At 40.5% G+C, this 16979-nt stretch overlaps 3 protein-coding genes across 3 annotated transcripts; 2 read left to right on the top strand and 1 right to left on the bottom strand. All coding sequences in view use genetic code 11, as the record gives it.

Annotated features, from left to right (window-relative positions):
* Window positions 1-501: 501 nt before the first annotated feature.
* On the top strand, window positions 502-4603 carry EGR_03815 (Pre-mRNA-splicing factor CWC25; the record flags this gene model as incomplete). Its single annotated transcript, XM_024493064.1, has 4 exons — window positions 502-531; window positions 2989-3263; window positions 3473-3542; window positions 3872-4603. 4 exons carry the CDS (start codon window positions 502-504, stop codon window positions 4601-4603), a joined length of 1107 nt encoding a protein of 368 aa, XP_024352525.1.
* A 7596-nt stretch (window positions 4604-12199) lies between these two features.
* On the bottom strand, window positions 12200-12517 carry EGR_03814 (hypothetical protein; the record flags this gene model as incomplete). The annotated part of the gene is made up of 1 exon (XM_024493063.1): window positions 12200-12517. One exon carries the CDS (start codon window positions 12515-12517, stop codon window positions 12200-12202), a length of 318 nt encoding a protein of 105 aa, XP_024352524.1.
* A 2411-nt stretch (window positions 12518-14928) lies between these two features.
* EGR_03813 (Eukaryotic translation initiation factor 5A-2) lies at window positions 14929-15435 on the top strand (the record flags this gene model as incomplete). The annotated part of the gene is made up of 2 exons (XM_024493062.1): window positions 14929-15333; window positions 15370-15435. 2 exons carry the CDS (start codon window positions 14929-14931, stop codon window positions 15433-15435), a joined length of 471 nt encoding a protein of 156 aa, XP_024352523.1.
* Between the last annotated feature and the right edge of the window lie 1544 nt (window positions 15436-16979).

The raw sequence follows: 16979 nt of genomic DNA, 5'->3' as shown, positions 1-16979 counted from the left end.
TAAAATCACGAACTCTAAAAGTGAAATAGTAAACGTTTAAAAAAAGAGAAGGGTTTTAAAAAGCTAAAATTTAACCTAAAAGTTTATTTAAACAGAAAACAAATAAATTAGTAATTTATATACCTTGCTTACGTTTTGAGTTCTGGTGACTTTTTTTGTTTTAGTTATTTTTCTAGACTCTGTTCAAAATTAAACTGAAAGTGGTTTTGCAAATAGAGTGCTTTTAACTAAAATAAAAATTTGGCATTGCAAATATCTGGTATTAATGGCAAGCATGTACTTATGAATACGGATTTTATAACCTAGACTTAGTTTTGCTGCCATTTTGGTCGGGTATTTGCGTGTTTGTATTTTTTTTGATTTTGTCAAAATTTTATCGGTTTTGATTGAGGGCTGACCAAGGACGATTTTGAAATTACTAATAGTTAGCTTGGTTTTAATTTTTTTCGGATAGGTAGAGATTTTCGTAACCCTCCTCAACCACCAATAACATCCCATGCTATGTCTCTTCAGTCGGAGGTGGAGAAGTTGGTAAGTTTTGTGTTCCTGCTCATTTTACAGTCGAGTTTGGCGTAGTTTTGACTATATTTGGTATTCTCAAATCCTTTATCGCCCCCACATGGATATTGGCCTTCTTGTGTTATCAGGGATAACGCGGTTTGCACTAAATTCTTATTCGTTTTGTATTTTATTTCTTAGATGCTGTTGTATATTACATTTTACTGACTTTTAAACCCTTTTTTATAGTGTTTGCACTACGGTGTAACATGCACTTCCTAAGATAGTTATATGTCCGCTTAATATACGACCGTTAGCGTTTTTGCCTTATTGATTTAAACTTAGACATATAATGTAATGCCGTTTTTCGGGAGGAAATTACTATTAATATTTTAACAGATTGTACTTTAAAAAAGACGGATTTTGATCTAGCTCAGGTGTCGCAAATTTGTTTGACGGATTCGTAGATGTACTTGCTTGATAGGCCCACTTCGTTTATGCAACAAATCAAATCACACTTTCTAGAGCACAAGATTATCAAATTCCAGTGAAGTCATTGACATTTTAAGGGATTCTACACGCTTGACTCACCCGCTTTTGTGTTTTGTTTGTTGAGCTTACCCCTTAGCCCATTGGATATTATTAACCGTTACGATGTAAACCCCTGATGTACCGGACCTTTCGGCATTGTAGGATACAAAAGTCCTTTTTGTGCTGTCGTTGTCCCTACTGGGTCAGTAGGAGCTGCGCATTTTTGCGATGATCAAGCCTCAAAGCTTTGCAGCTGGCAGTAGCATTTCCGATGTATTATTTGTGTTGCTCATCCAGTTTTTGCACCGGTATGTTTTCTAAACGAACAGGAAGAATGTGAGGGGATAAACGGGTAGTAAATATTGGTTATTTTAAAAGTATCACTACACCCTTCCTCTTGGAGTGTAGGTTGTGTTTGTGTTGATGTCGCTGGAATTCTGGACAGAACGGTGCTACGAAGTGCAGATAAAGAAAGCTGCTTGCATTTCGGTAATGGTGACTGCATTCTTCGTAGTGCTGTGATCAATGAAGATATGCTTGGTGTAGTGCTTTAACATTCCTAATGAGTAGCTGTAAGGCAGACCTCATTATAGATTCTAACAATCTCGAACGGGAAACGGGCAGTCCAAATGGATTGGTGAAGATTGATTAGATATGTGTGAAGGAGGTAGGGTTTAGTTGGTACATGTCGTACCTGAGATACGACGCATTGGAGGCGAAATCGATTTCATCTGTGGTAGGGACGTCGGCAAACATTTTACGTGGGTAATGTGTATTATCTGACACTGGCTCCGAACGTGGACAGTCAATATTCTCTTTCACCGTGGACCAGATTCCAGGCAACAAGGTGGGGAGTGATTTGGTTCGCTGAACGCCGAGTTGGTAGTGAAAGCGCTTGACGAGGCCGTTGGTCGCCTTTATGTGATAGCGCCCAAGTGAATTGTATAAATCTTGTAATAAAGCATATGTGAAGTGCGAACTGCAAAAAGACCAACAACCTCATTTTCTGAATAATCAATTAACTAAACTAGAACATAGTGTTTTCTTTTGATGTAGCATATACTTTTGATTCTATACTTGTCTTTCTAGAGACGCGAAGTTTGAATTACCAATTCTCTTATTAAGCCAGTGAGGATTTGGCTAGGTAGAGATTGTAACGTAGAAGAGTTTTGTATCAATTTCATTTGGTTTTAGTCCAATTCGACATATCTTTTCCACACTTTATTACCAGCCGGAAATGTGGAGAAGCCATGTCTGCTTTTTTAGTTCATGCATCACTCCAACCACCCCTCATATGTGTAAGTATCAGATTTTCTGGTCTTTAATTTACTGAAGTCATAAAACAAACACGAAAATGCCTTGAAAAATTGTGATATCTAAATCTGAGCATCAGGTTGCAGTGCACCATTCGCTCGTTTAGTAGAATTCCTTTTCTCAACCGTCTTATTCACGGACATACTCATTATGGTTTTATAATTGAACCTAGTTTTGTATCTTGTGCAACTCGCTTGTTATTTGGTATTTTTATTGTTTGTACGTGAATTGGTCATACCGAAAAGTTTACCTTCGTGAATTATTGCTAGCCCAATGCAAGCTTTTTATTTATCCTGGCTGTTCATCCAAAGCAACTCGTCTCACGCAAACACGCGACACTCAAATGTCGAAATTGAATTTGGCCAGGTATATCTTCTGCTTATGCTTACTGCTCCTAGTACAACGTTCCTCCCACTGCTCATAAGGATTCGTTCAGTTGAACCAATTACTTTGTTGCCAAACGTCTAGATTTAGGAATAAGCATCAAAGAAGACAACGCAAGGGTTTTTTCTGTTGTTCCCTAGACTGATGATTACAGATGAGTGATGAGAGATGAGACAACTAGCTATCTAAGCAACGCGTGGGACTGTAATTTACTACACCCAATTATGAAGACAAATTAGCTTCCGTCCTTCGTGTTTCTAGCCACCGGAGGAGCGCCGGAAGATAGGCGAGTTGACCAGGACAAAAGGTGATCAACAACTGCAATCGAAAAATGCCAATGGGCCAGACGCTTCGACGGCATGGATGTATGAGCAGCCGAAAGGCAATGCTGAGGACTTTTTACTGGGCAAGGCCATTCGCAGTCTGGAGGAGTTGACGGAGATCAATCGAGACCAGGAGGAGGAGACCCCGACCCAACGGCTTACTCGTCTAGATATGGAGGCCAAGTTTCGAGAGGATCCGCTCAATCTCATGCGGTGAGTTAGCTTCTCTCTCCCTTCCTAAAACATATTAGACTATTTTATTTTCCTTTCTTCATCGCCTACACCTTCACCTCAATGACCTCCCACATTTTTTCCTTCGGCCTCATTTTCATAATTCCTACTCTCTCTCTTTTGGGTCATTGCTTTACACTTATTGTTCAGATTCTACGCCTTGACTTTCCCATTGCTTTGTTCTACTTCAGGCAACACGAGATGGATAAGAGAAGCGCACTTCTGCAGAACACCGCGAGGATGAAGAAGCTTCAGCGTTTGGTTCGTAGCCTTTGGTTCTCACTCCCTCCACTTCCTTCTCTCTAGATTGAATTACAGAATCACGCGAAGGAGAAGGCGGAGAAAAGAAAGGAGAAGAGGAAGAGGGAGAGCAAGAGAAAGAATAAGCGAAGACGAATTTCTTCCTCTTCATCCAGTGATTCCTCAGAAAATCCGGAGGATGATGCCATTTTGGAGAAGTTTATCAGCCTCATTCGAAACCCGGATGGAGCGAAAGTTAAGGCGGAAGATTCTGAAAAGGGAGAAAAGAGAAAAAAGAAGGAGGAAAAAAGAAGAAACATCATCATTCACAGAAGGAAGTCAAATTGCAGTCTGATAAAAAACCCACATCTTCAAGACATTTATCACCAGTGCGAAAGCTTCAAGACCCATCTTCTGAAGGTCCTTTAGCTAGCTCGGATGATCGACCTCGACGTGGATCGAAATCTATGTCGGGAACTAAGGCTCTCAAAGATCGTGGCGATTGGAATCGGCGTGAACCGAGATCCAAATCTCCTCAATCCCCTCGCTCCAATCAACACTCTCAGAAGGCGTCACATGTAGGTTCTTTGTATTGTACCGATAAACGCAGATCGAGGTCCAGGTCCCAGCAGAAGGCTGACGAATGTCGCACCGGCGATAGAACTCGGCGTCGATCGAGATCCAGATCCTTTGGTGGTGCTGCACGTCAACATCGGTCGCTGCAATCTCATTCACATCTTCAGGGCCGCCATAAGCGGAGCTCGAGATCCAGATCGTTTGAGCAAAGTCACCGTAGAGGTGCGCGTCGTTGGACACAGGAGGAGATGGCAGTACTAAGGGCGCAGATGGCGGCAGACGCAAAAGAACGCGAAGCGGAGCGGCAGCAGCGCTTTGAAAAACATCGGGCGGAGACAGCAAGGGAGGAGAAGGTGGAGGGAGAGGCCAGGGCTAAACATGGGGCCTCATTTCTTCGGGGTCTTACTCTGGACCATGTGGCTTCCACATCAGTGGAAGAGGGTGTTCAGAGGAATGCAAAATCGAGGCAACGGGGTGGGATGAATGAGAACTTTTTGAGAAGATGAGGAGGAACTGGGTTCTTGTAGCTTTTTGCACATGTGTAAATACAACTTTTCTTACTATTGGTTTGTTATAATCGTCTGTGAGGAAAATTGCCTCTGCAGAAGTATGGGATTCTGCAGCCGTAGAAGCGATTATATTCGGTATTTCAACAGAAGGCTTTTTCTCTTATGCAGTTTTATGGCGGGTCATGCGTCACTTGGGTTTCCGAGATCAGGCATTTCAAACTCAACGTTCACGCTGATGCATGTCGTGGGCTGGGAACCATCGCGATTGAAGTGGTTGCTTACGAAGGCACGGTTAGTTTCGCATCAATTGAGAGTTCCATCACCGCACCTCACTCTGCTTGAACTCTTGCAGATACGAGTAACTGTACTTGGGTTATGCGTTTTACAGGAAGGCTTTTCACCATACTATGTTCAATGCATGAGATAAAACTTCCTCCTGTCGGTATTTGGAATGTTTTATTGTCATGCCTTTGCTATTTGCTAAATCTGATTTCAAAATCTGCATCGGGGAGATTGAAAAGCTGAAACCAATCTTTTACTCGAAGATATTTTTATCTTAAGTGGTTTTTCGTTTGAACTACTATTAGTTCCCTCAAAATATTTTCGGACTACTTGTAAAATAGATTCCTTTATTCCTCTCCGGCTGGTATGCACATGGCAGTTGGGATCCACGGTCTCCTAATGGACTTTTAGATCTACAAGCTGTGACTTTAAGTTCCTGAGACCCGAACTGTCAACCTACTAGTGCCGAAAATGATGCCTTTAAAGACTGTAGACTGCGTTTTATGCTAACTTAACAATCTTGTATCTACTATCCGACACAATTAAAAATTTGATTCCTTTGCGAACTGACTTAAGACTTAATCACACTTTTGGCCGGATTAGACATGGGAAATCTGATATTATCCTATTATAACCCAGTTTTAACTGCTATTTATGACCCTTAGAGAGTGCTAAAATTAATGTTTCATCATCTTTTACCCTTAATCGTCCTGTGTGGAAGATCTTTGGGGAAGGAGCAGAAATGCGTCACTGATCTTGATCGCAAAGTCACCAATCTCATCCATTTACTTAAAACCATGAAAATAGGGGATTTGAGGAGGTCTTTAAGAAATTGCAAAATTTATTAGTTATAGAAATGAGAGGCGATGATGGCCATCCACTATTCCTATTGGCCAAGACTAGGGAAGTTGATGATTGGTTCTGGAAACTGATTGGTTGTTAATACACGAACAGCATGGCTCATCTGACAGTGACTAATGGCCATCGTGAAACATATCAGTGTGCACTATCGCATAATTTTCCTAAATCGATGAATTTTTTTAGTCGCCTTCATAGGTTTGTTTATTTCTCATTTGAATGAACGAGGTATGTGGCTTTAAAGTCCAGATCGGTGACACATTTCTGCTCCTTCCCCACAGATTTTCCATGCAGTGCGTATAAGGAAAAAGTTGGTGAAATATAAATACATGCTACTTTACGGTACAGTGGGCATGCGAGACGACAGCTGAATTCCACGGGATACTAGTGGATCACTAAATCTAGGAGTTGTGGTAGTAAATTTCCGCCACCTAATCACCCAATATACGTGGACTAAAAATGATACCTTAAAAAGCTGTTGCCTACGCTTCATGCGGACTTGACGCCATGCTTTTGTATCTACTATTTGATTCATAAGTAAAAATTCATTTTCCTTTGAAAGTTGACTTACGATTGATATCCGGTTTTTCGGTTTACCTGGATATGTAATGCCAAAAGTTTTACTTTAAAATTCTTTTTGTAACTTGGCTGAAACTTTTTTTTAATTTACGGAGAACAATGAAGTCTAAGTTGGGGTGGAAATTGTTTAAAAACTGACAACTTGTTGATTATGAAAATGAGAAATGAAGGCCACGCACTTCTCCTATTGGTCAGGACAAAGGGAGTTGTTGATTAATTCTAAAAATTGATTGGCTAATTATTTATAAATTACTCAGCTCTTTCAACAGTGGCTAATAGTTATGGCAAAATTCAGTATTATGCATCGTACTTCCGCCTCAAATCCCCTATTTTCATGGTTTTAAGTAAATGGATGAGATTGGTGACTTTGCGATCAAGATCAGTGACCCATTTCTGCTCCTTCCCCAAAGATCTTCCACACAGGACGATTAAGGGTAAAAGATGATGAAACATTAATTTTAGCACTTTCTAAGGGGTGGATATGGGTGTTACCTATTTTGAGAACCCGACACTTCAGAGATCAAAAAGAATGGGAGAGGTATGATACATTGAGTGTGCAACACTCCACACCTTGTTCATTGACTGTGTCGAGTGGAATGAACCTAGCAGTAGTAAAAAATATCTGATATTAAGGGAGTGAAGGTAGACAGAAGTCAGTTTTACCTGGTTTTTGCCATGATAGGCTTTGTGATGCAGGGTGTGGGCAACTAAACTGGAAGACGTGAACGAAACACATGTGTTCTTGTTGAAGTCACTTGCAAAAAAGTCGGTTTCTCCTTCAAAAAACATTTTAACACACTTTTGAAATCTCTTATACAGTCAGCTGTCTCGATCGGCCATGCTGCTTGCGAATTAGACATTTTTATTTCCATTGACAACTAACACTTCTGGTCCAAATATTCGGCCTTTTATTGTCGGTATTTACGAGGGAATTAACTATGAATAATAGGAATGGTAAAGCTATTTAGCAGTTTTGATTGTTTAAAATGGTTGTAAAATAGTTTTAAGCCGAAACCGCGCTTTGAAACGGGTTTTCAACATTTCGCATAACCGCTTCCATTATTATAAGTCTTTATTAAAGTCACCCACCGATGTGAAGTTAATTTCGTTGTGTTTGATTTATGTATGGAGTAAGGTTGACGATACTCTCCTTTTAAAGGTAATATTTAGATAGTTAAAACACGAGAGATATGAATTGAGAGTACTGCCATTTAATAATTATTAGCCAATAAGATTAAGCCCGAACTATCGACCAATCGGATTGCCGCTTTTTCTTTTAGCATATTTCAAACACGAGAGCAACGACACACGATGAAGACTAAATGCCGCTTTGCTAATCGAGTTACAACAAACTTAAAGCATTCTTACACTTCCTATGTAACATTTTTTGCATCCTCATTGACACATCAAAGTGCCAAATCATGCTGTAAAAACCGCTTGAACATCGAATTCACTGAGTCAAAACACTTGTGATTTTAAGCGCTCATGATTTATAAACGCTCGTACAGCAGAGATGGGTGATTGGCTGTCTCTAAGAATAGCAAAGAATGCGGGGTGAGAAATGGCGGAATGACAAACTCGAAGCTGGCATTTGAACTCTATCTTGGTGGCCTCCTACCAATCACATTAGTTTACCTCCTAGCTAGGAAAGATAAATCAGATAGTTACACATTTCTACTTCAAGTCAAGCATCTATTTAAGCTCTAAATTAGTCTCAAGTCGACTATTAGTAATGTTAAATATTTTGAAACGGGAAAGGTAGAAATTCGGTGATCTCGAATAAGATCTCAGTCGAGTTTATTTGTTCATTCATGGTGGCATGGAAACATATTGGTTCTGGTGGACACAAGTAAAGAAAGGGTAGATTTTGATGAATCTTTGCCAACAAACTTTTTTACAACTCTACTCCTTATATTGCCAGAAATAAATAGCTCGGTTAAAAGCTTCCTTTGGTTAATGTATTACCGAGAATAGTGGTTCCATCTTCAAGTGGCTCTCTGCTTCGAACTTCTGATAAGGAGAGACAAAAGCATGTGCAACTTGTATTTTGGCATAAATAAAATTTGTAGGACCTCGAGACTTCCCTGAAGACTAAAGAGGACGTTCTGCTGGGGCAGAATGTGCATTGTTGACGTAAAGAAGGGCCGGAGGAATGCTAGTGTGGCCCGAATGTCAAGCCGCCCAACGAAAATAAGGAAGCGGAGCCTTTGATGGCCGCAACACCAAAAAGGAAAAATCAAACAAGCTGTCAAGGTAAAACACTACCCCGCTTCTTTTAAACGTCGGCTCCAACGCTCTCCTCGGTCAACCTACCGCGTTATGCATCACAACGTAGTCGGTACTGTAAGAAAGGCACCAAGGAACTGACCCCTCCAGTCATTGAATCTGCCTGCAACTAAGAAGATGTCTCTCTGCAATATCACTAATCCCTCTTAACAATTCTACAGGATCTGGAATTTCGTCCTGTTTAAGGACTGTTGTGGATGGATAGGAATGTGCTGACCATCACGTGTGTCCATCGCTAGGCATGCGAACAATGGCCCAAAAGCAAGGTCATTTAATCAAAGATGGGGTTTAAAATAGTCCAATGGGAGTTAGGTTTCTCATCTATTTATCCTTACCATGCTGTTTGTACTTAAATGGAAAAGAGGTAGAGGAAGTATTGCGTGTTCACTTAATTGACATCGTTACACAGTTACCGTAGACAGCTCTATCGCAAACATTTTTAGATGGTGCACGTCTAGTGTCGCTTCAGTCGTTAGTAGCATTCCTGCAGACCATGGGACTGGGGCAGTTGCCGAATGTAGACGTCTTTAGCAAACCTTCTGTTAGGTTTCATCACATATCCTCTCAGCATCTCCCCCCCTCCTCCGCCATATGAAAGTTTTATATTCGGAAATGTAATTCATATTAGCTGTGTTGAATTCATTTCGCCTTGCAAAGAAAGCGATACTCAATAATTCAAATTTAATCCTACTGGATACTACTAACGATATGAGTAGTATTTCCCTCATCCTTCATTTAATCACAAATAATGGGGTGTTCTGTGACAAATGAAGGTGGACATGTTGAAAATGTCTTCCAAAAGAAGAAAGGAAATTACACAATAAAATAGCACCTGTCTGCTTGTGCAGTTAATTACGTGGACTCATAACACCGTCGACCGTGTCTATAGACTCTCTCTCCCTCCCATAGTCGGTATACCTCTACATCCTCAGGCATGACTTGAGAATGTTACAGTGAAGTGGAAAGTGCTCCCATTCATTAATCCATAGATTGTTTACATGCATATACTTTCACGCACCGCTGGAGGTCCATTATTTGCTTGCCGTGTAGAGGTCATAAAGTGTTTTTTTCCCAAGTGTTAGCAGCAGTTGGGTGTAAAATTACCTAAAGAACATATTCGCAACCAAAGTTTGTCTCAAAAAAGGCCACTTTGCTATTGCATTTTAGATTCTTGGCTGCCATTCACCTAATGTGTGACGTCTGTGTGACGGGTGGATTTAGGTGGTAAAATCAAGGCAAATCAGATGACGAATGAGTTTAGTGAAGAGTCATTTTTAAAATCAACTGTAAATCATTTCATGGTAACCTTCTATCAAAGAAATTCACAGGGCACACTTAAGGTAAGACGACCTTAAAGCCATGACGAAGGAAGGAAAACGAATAGTTATTTTTTACCTACAACTCAAAAGGACTCGCAAATTCCGAGGTTTTCCTGAAAAAGACGGTCTGCTTTTTTAATTAAATGACAATGTCAAGAAAAAATTGTGGGTAAATAAATGGGAAAAGTGGAGTGGATGCGTCGTAATTCCCTTCCCCCATTCATGGAAACCATAGAGACTTAGCCATTCGCCATTCACCCATTCTAGTTCAAAATACGACCCGAAGGCACTAGATGATGCTGTAACTTATAAATTATTCATATCTTTTTTGGGGAAAAAACAACTATTTTTACTCTACAAGAGGAGCTAGCACGGCAGATAGATGGAAGGCTTAGTGGGGAATAGGAAGACAGCACCACATTTGAAGCGCGCTCGCGTCTGGGGTTGGCATTTAAAACAAACAACTGTGTTAGCAAAGCAAATAAGGATTTTTTTCATTTTCGTAAACGCAAACTGTTTATCTCCATATCCTTCCACTTCCACCATCCCTCCATTTTTTACCCTTCAAAAAGGTGAGAATGCTAGGGCCTCGGCAGCTTGACCATCGCATGCAACTTTTGAGGCAACCACAGCTACAAGTCACAAATCTTTTTTCCACCTCATCCATTAATTGTCCACAAAATTACAAAAAACCCCGAATTATTAAGGCTGCAGCTTCTGTGAACCCCTTTCAAAATCAATTTTCGTAAAGGTCTTCTGTAGACCTCCTTCCGTTTGGCATAATGTAGAAGTGAAGATAATGGTCCACTTGTAAACCTGCTTTCTGGTGATTTCGAGGTGACATGTCAGATGTGAAACAAATGCGCTTGACTGCTCGTATCGGCATCACGAGTACTTCTTTAGGCACGATCCGCGAGGAGATGATATCAATTGAATAATTGGTTTGGTAGCGGTTGATGTGGCTGTCAGTTCATTTTTAGGTAATAAAAAATGAGTTTTGGAGCATTGTTTACTAGGCATTTGAATGGCAGCCTCAAAAGGATTATTTTGCTGGCAGTAGTCAGTCTAGGTTGTATTCTCACATTACTTTGAAGTTATTCTTCCACCTTCATTGATCCACCCTGGAGCCATCTTTCCATCATCAATTACTTCATTTGTTTATTTAAAATATGTCCATCCCACGAATCGTTCCGACTCTGTGCATCCCTGAGCCATCCATATGAGCCAAACTTATCCGTCCCTCAGGCAATTGGGGACCAACTTTTTTACCCATCTGTCTTTAAAAGAATCTCTTATCCATTCATCCATTCAACCACGTCATTTCTGGTCCCCGACTAATCGTTCCCCAGCGAGTCAGTCTATCAACCCCTCCATCTGTCTGGATTCCAATCGCCCGTTCATGAACTTAATTCCTTTATCCTTTGTCCACCCTTCTATCCATCCATCCATTTCGCCAGTCATTTATAAGTCTAAGAGTTGTTTAGCCGATTCAGTTAATGTAAAGTTGCAAATTACACTACAGCCACCTCCCGTTTAACCATCTTCTTCACCTTGATCTCACTTCAAGTCTATCTCTCATTTGATCCACTTTTAATCACGATAGAATCATCTGTGGGAACACGATTTTCTACCAATTCGTTCATTTCTGGCTCTAATCACTGCCAGCCTAATAATTTATTCCTCGGTTCTCCAAACCGCCAGCATTGATGAAATAATGTCTCACGACAAATTACTGCTTTCTTAAGCCAAATCTCTCTTTCCATTTTTACTCTGTCTAGAAGTAATTCAAAAACTGCCAGAAATTCGTCTGTCCCACACGAGCAACATGTCCATTGCTTCGCTTGCCCCTACCTCTCCAAAAAGTTCTGTTAGGTAGGATTAGCAAAATTATGCCAGTGCCTTTTCCATTACACTCTTTTGAGGCATGTTTTAATGCAAATTAAACCTCTTAAGTCTACTCTGTGAATGAATTAGTTTGCGTATGCGTGCATGGTGTGCGCTACGCAGGCTCTTGCTCGTCTACTCACATGGGTAAATTGCAACAATGTGACTGTTTGTTACTCTAATCGTACATTTTTGGAATTTTATTCCTAATTCAGACTCGTATCTTGCTAGTAGAAGGCAAGGATGGTAATTAATAGAGCTAAAAGGAACACATTTATAAAAGATTATACTTTCTCAGGAGGGTAAATTAACATGAAATGTACATGAAAACAGGGTGGTCTTTAAGTTTTGGCATTCTTTTTCTCATTGCTTTATAACTACTTATTCATTTTGAAGTCTTTGTCTTTGCCCTTCTATGGGTCTTCACTTCCTTCTCTTCTGAAGATGATTCAGAGGAGGTAGCGTCGTCGAAATCGTAATCATCACTACTGTCTTCATCGCTGCCTAAAGAGGAAGTGGAATCAGAGTCGTATGATGATGATGACGAATAGGAGGATGAAGTTGACTCTGAGTCTGACGAAGTTTCTGATTCGAAGGTGTCACTGCTTGAAGTCTCCTCCTCACTGCTGGAACTTTCTGAGCTCTCTGATTCGACCACCAACTTAGACCACACCTTTGGCCTCGCCATGGGATTTTTGTTCATTTCGGCGATCAAATCAACTTTTCTAAAAAGGCACACCTAAACATTTAAGTAGTGCTGAAAGTCCAGACAACAAAAAACGGCGCAGTCAATCTCCAAGGTGAACCTTTAGGCAAGGAAAGAAGAAGAAGGTAAGCACAGAGAGATAACAAGCGCTTGAAAGGCACATAGAGAAGCACAATTAGGCGCTTTTCAAGCTCAATGAAATCCACCTGTTTGTGGGACAACCAGGGAAAGTTTCCGAACTGCCTCAAAGGATTATTTATAATTCATTAGTGTACTTAACGCCATGAATTATAAGTCACGTGTTTGAGTAATTCTTCTTTTTAATCTTGTGTCTGTCAATAATTAAAAACAAGTACCTGCATAAGTTAAAACAAGGCGGTAAGGGCTAAGCGATTGAATGCGTTCAAAGTGTGTTGATATATTGCGACATCAATGATAAAAATACTGAGATTTATTTCATGCTTTAATACAATCTTGGAAAGACAAAATTTGGGCCATACAGGAGACAAAGACAATGTGCACAATTTATACGTCTAACATTGTCACTTGTGTCTTGAATATGATCTCCTTCCCGTAGCTTTTGCAGCAATAAAGGTCGTCTTGCAATTAGGAGGCGTCTTATTTATATCATGTCTAGCTGGAGGCCGGGACGCTTTTGCCTTTGGATTTGTTTCTCTGGTTTTCTTAACTTCGGGCTTTGTTGATTGCTTTTTCATGGAAGGCGTGCTTTTCTTTGCAAAATCTGCTTGCCCAAGCTGAATTTTACGGGAGGGCTTATGCGAGAAAGAAGAGGATGATGATGTCGAAGAGGAGGTGGAAGAAAAAGACAAATTAGAGGAGGAAGTAGAAGTAGAAAAAGATTTAGAACGTCTATCAGGGACTTTGGTAACCCGAGGAGGATGCGTCTTCCATTCAGTATTCATCTTCTCCGAAGCTTCGGCGTGAGCCTTTTTCTTTGTACTTGCTCTTACTACAACCGTTTCATATTGCCTTCAAACGCACAGAAAATTGCAATATTGTGATAGCTTTTGTTATTTTTTGCCCAACTTACATAATTACAGTCAAAAAGAAGGGGATGTAAAATTTTGTAAACGATTAAATCTATGGTAGAACCTGTATATTAGAAAATCACCTGTAGCAAAGGCAAGACTTGAAAGCAAAATTTAGGCGATTTCTCGAAATTACCCAAGAAATTAAAAGTTTGGTGTTTAGAGATGACACAGAAAAGAAGACCCATAGCTTACCTATTAAGTCTTTTGAATATGCTCTTCAATCTCTCGTGGTACTCTTTCAAGGTGTAGTTGTCTTGATTATCAGTCATTTCTAGCAAAAAATCAAAAACTAAAAAAGGGTGTTAGGAGTAGTAAAAATTACTGTGACTCAGTATTCAAGAGTCAAATGAAAGCGGTGAATCTAAGACCTAATACCTGAAAGTGCATCAACAAAGCCTAATAATACAAAGGACTAAGAATTCGTTCAGTTTTTATTTAAGATTAAAGATGCCCTTGTGTCAAAAAAAGGAAATCTGTCCTTACCTGCTTTTCATAAAAATACCAACCCCAATTTTCACAAAAATTGAAAGTTAAAACTAACCAAGGTCGTGGACATCATATATCAGTCAAAAAAAATTTGTCAAAGACCAAAAAAATACGTCCTATTTTTTAAACAATAATTTATTGCAATCATTTTTAGGCTTGCTAGAGCAGTTAGACCTTTGCGCTATCTTTCTGAAACAGCGCATTAATTGATATCCCGCAATTTTAGCAATCCTTAACATTGTTTTAAGCACTCCAACTTAAACAGTTTTACTTAAACTAAATACCCACTGTTAAGTGCCTTCTCGGGATTTAGGTTTACTCAAAAATGCATCTAATCATCATATACGTATAACTATTTCGTCCCTTTGAATTAAGTGAAAAATGCAAGAGGGAAATGTGATAAATGCCCGTCAATTTAACTGAAAACAAAATAAATAAAACGCCTCTTTTTGAAAAGTTTAAGGTATCTAAAATGAGGAACAGATGCACAAGCTTAAATTTATTCGAAGTGCGTATATGTGTTGCTTTTGTCAGATATCAACAATATCCTTTGCAGTCTAATTTGTTATTGACATGCTTTTGAAGAAAGTCTACATGTCGCAGCTTTTGATTTTGTTTATTCGTTTATTTTTGATTGTTTAATGGCCAGGGTCCTTGTGCCATGACATTATTTGGAATTACAGTCCTATGTCGAGTTAGCAAATTTTGAATAAAATGGCTAGTTTTGAGAGCAAATGCTATTTTCAGGTTTCTTGTAGAGTTCATTGAATAAAGGCAAATTCGCTCACACGCGGATTTGTTTATATCTTTTTAGTTTGGTGACTTTAACTAGGCCCCCATTACACTTTTGAATTCGACAGTCGACAAAACATGGGTGATGAGGAGTTTAGCGTGGGGGATGCGGGGGCCTCTATGGGGACTCCCATTCAGTGTGGTGCTATAAAGAAAAATTCTTACGTCATCATAAAAGAAAAGCCATGCAAAATTGTCGAGGTGTCGGCCTCAAAAACGGGCAAGCACGGGTCTGCGAAGATCAACTTTGTCGGCATTGATATTTTTTCCGGCAAGCGCCTGGAGGAATGCCGTCCTTCTGGTCATACTGTGATCTCTCCCACTGTCACCAGAACTGAGTGCCAGCTGGTCTCCATTGATCAGGATGGATTTCTCGAACTTCTGATGGCTGACAATACCACTCGCTCTGATATTCACGGAAGCGATATGTTAGATACTCTGAAGGAGAAGTTTGAGAATCTTGGGGATAATGAGGATCTTTTGGTAAGCTGGGGTTTTCTTTTGTAACGTTTCTTCCAGGTGACCTATATTTCAGCCATGGGCCAGGAGAAAGTTGTCGAGTGTCGAATTAATACCAACAAATAAACGTCTGTTAGATATATTCGTACGTAAACTGGTACTTTTTATTGATAACTTTGGGGCTCTAGTTTGTATTAATGTGGGCTGTGTGTAGTTGTTGAGAGGAGGATTACTTATGTTAGTTTCACAGTTTGTTGTTATTGCTCCTTCTGGTTTCAGCCTTTCTTGTTCAAATGTGGTGTGTTTTGCTTCTTTGGTTGGCTAATTTTTTCCCCTTTGGCGTAATTAGTCCTTTAGTGGCTTTGGAAGAGGTTGTTGAAGTGTTCCTCTATTCTCTTGGTTAAGATACCCATGTTGCAGTTTGGATAGCTTGGTCCCGAAAATCTTGGTCTTCCGACTTTATGGCCTCTCGGTTGTCTTAGAGTTAGTGTGGTTCTCCTTTCCTAATCGATGTAAAGAGGCTTGAATAATTTCTGGATTGGGTCTTGCTCGGGTGGAAGCGGTGGCGGTTCCATTGTCGCCCTCTGTGCTCGTGAGCTTCCTCATGTGATGCCGTGGGTTGCATGGTTGGATCCTCATTCAGTCTGTCCGCACCTCTTGGTGCGCTGAAACCCAGCACAAATCACGTAACCTGATTTAACGGCCAACTTTTTTTGTTTTAAATATATGGCGTAGCATTGACCTTAAATCACTTCGTTAGTGTTTTGCTGCTGTTCTCTTCAAAAGGTGCTTTGTGCCCTGTGGGAGGCCGCTGTCCATTCTGCCTTGCTTTATTAACCGACGTGTGATTGAATGTGCTATATTCTCCGATATCACCTCTAGTTTTTAAGGTTGGTCGTAGATATGTAGTTGTCGAAGTGCCTATTATTGGTACAGCTGCTGCTTGTGTGGCTCTGATCGCGTGCGTGTGACATCTGCTGTCGTATTGCTTACTAGACGATTAGAGTTAAGAATGTCCTAAAGCGCTTGCAGTCGTTGGCATTTATGAGTCGGTTGAGGGGCACGTCCGTCGGCAGCCACCGGCGTCGCTCATGGCATCATCAAAACCGCTGAAATAAGGTAGGCGGGCTCAGTGGAAGAATGGGTCAAACGGACGGAAGGAGGTGTAAGTGATGCTGCCCTGGGTGATACATCGATCGCCAGACTTGACTTGGGTGGAGTTGTGACCCACCACCAGCGAAAGATGGATAAAGTGAATCTAAGTTTATCCGAATGCCTACTACCTGCTGTAATTGGCAAGTTAGCATGAATCCCAGTGCGTGAGGCGCAAGGGGCGTGTGTATGCAGATCCGCGTGTGGCGTTTACGGTGGTAGCGCACTGGTGCAGAATCCTCGTTGTGACGAGGCTTACTGTGCAAGAATGTCCTGGTCAATGATGGCACAGCTTTGTTGTCCCCTTTTTGACAGGATCGATCATCACTGTTGTGTAGGACGTGTCTGTGTGCCAAGCTGGCAGTATTTGGTGTGTGTGTGTGTGTCAAAATCACACGAAATCTTACTTCCCCTGTTCTGGCTCTTTTGTTTATCATCGTTCAGCCAGTGTATACCAACGTAGGATGGCTGGAACGCGAATGAAAGCTTTCACCATGAAAGGGGTTTTTTTTACATTC

Source organism: Echinococcus granulosus, assembly GCF_000524195.1.
Source record: "Echinococcus granulosus chromosome Unknown EG_S00021, whole genome shotgun sequence".
Lineage (NCBI taxonomy): Eukaryota > Metazoa > Platyhelminthes > Cestoda > Cyclophyllidea > Taeniidae > Echinococcus > Echinococcus granulosus.
The sequence above is the reverse complement of the archived record's forward strand: the minus strand, read 5'-3'. Positions and strand labels throughout refer to the sequence as shown.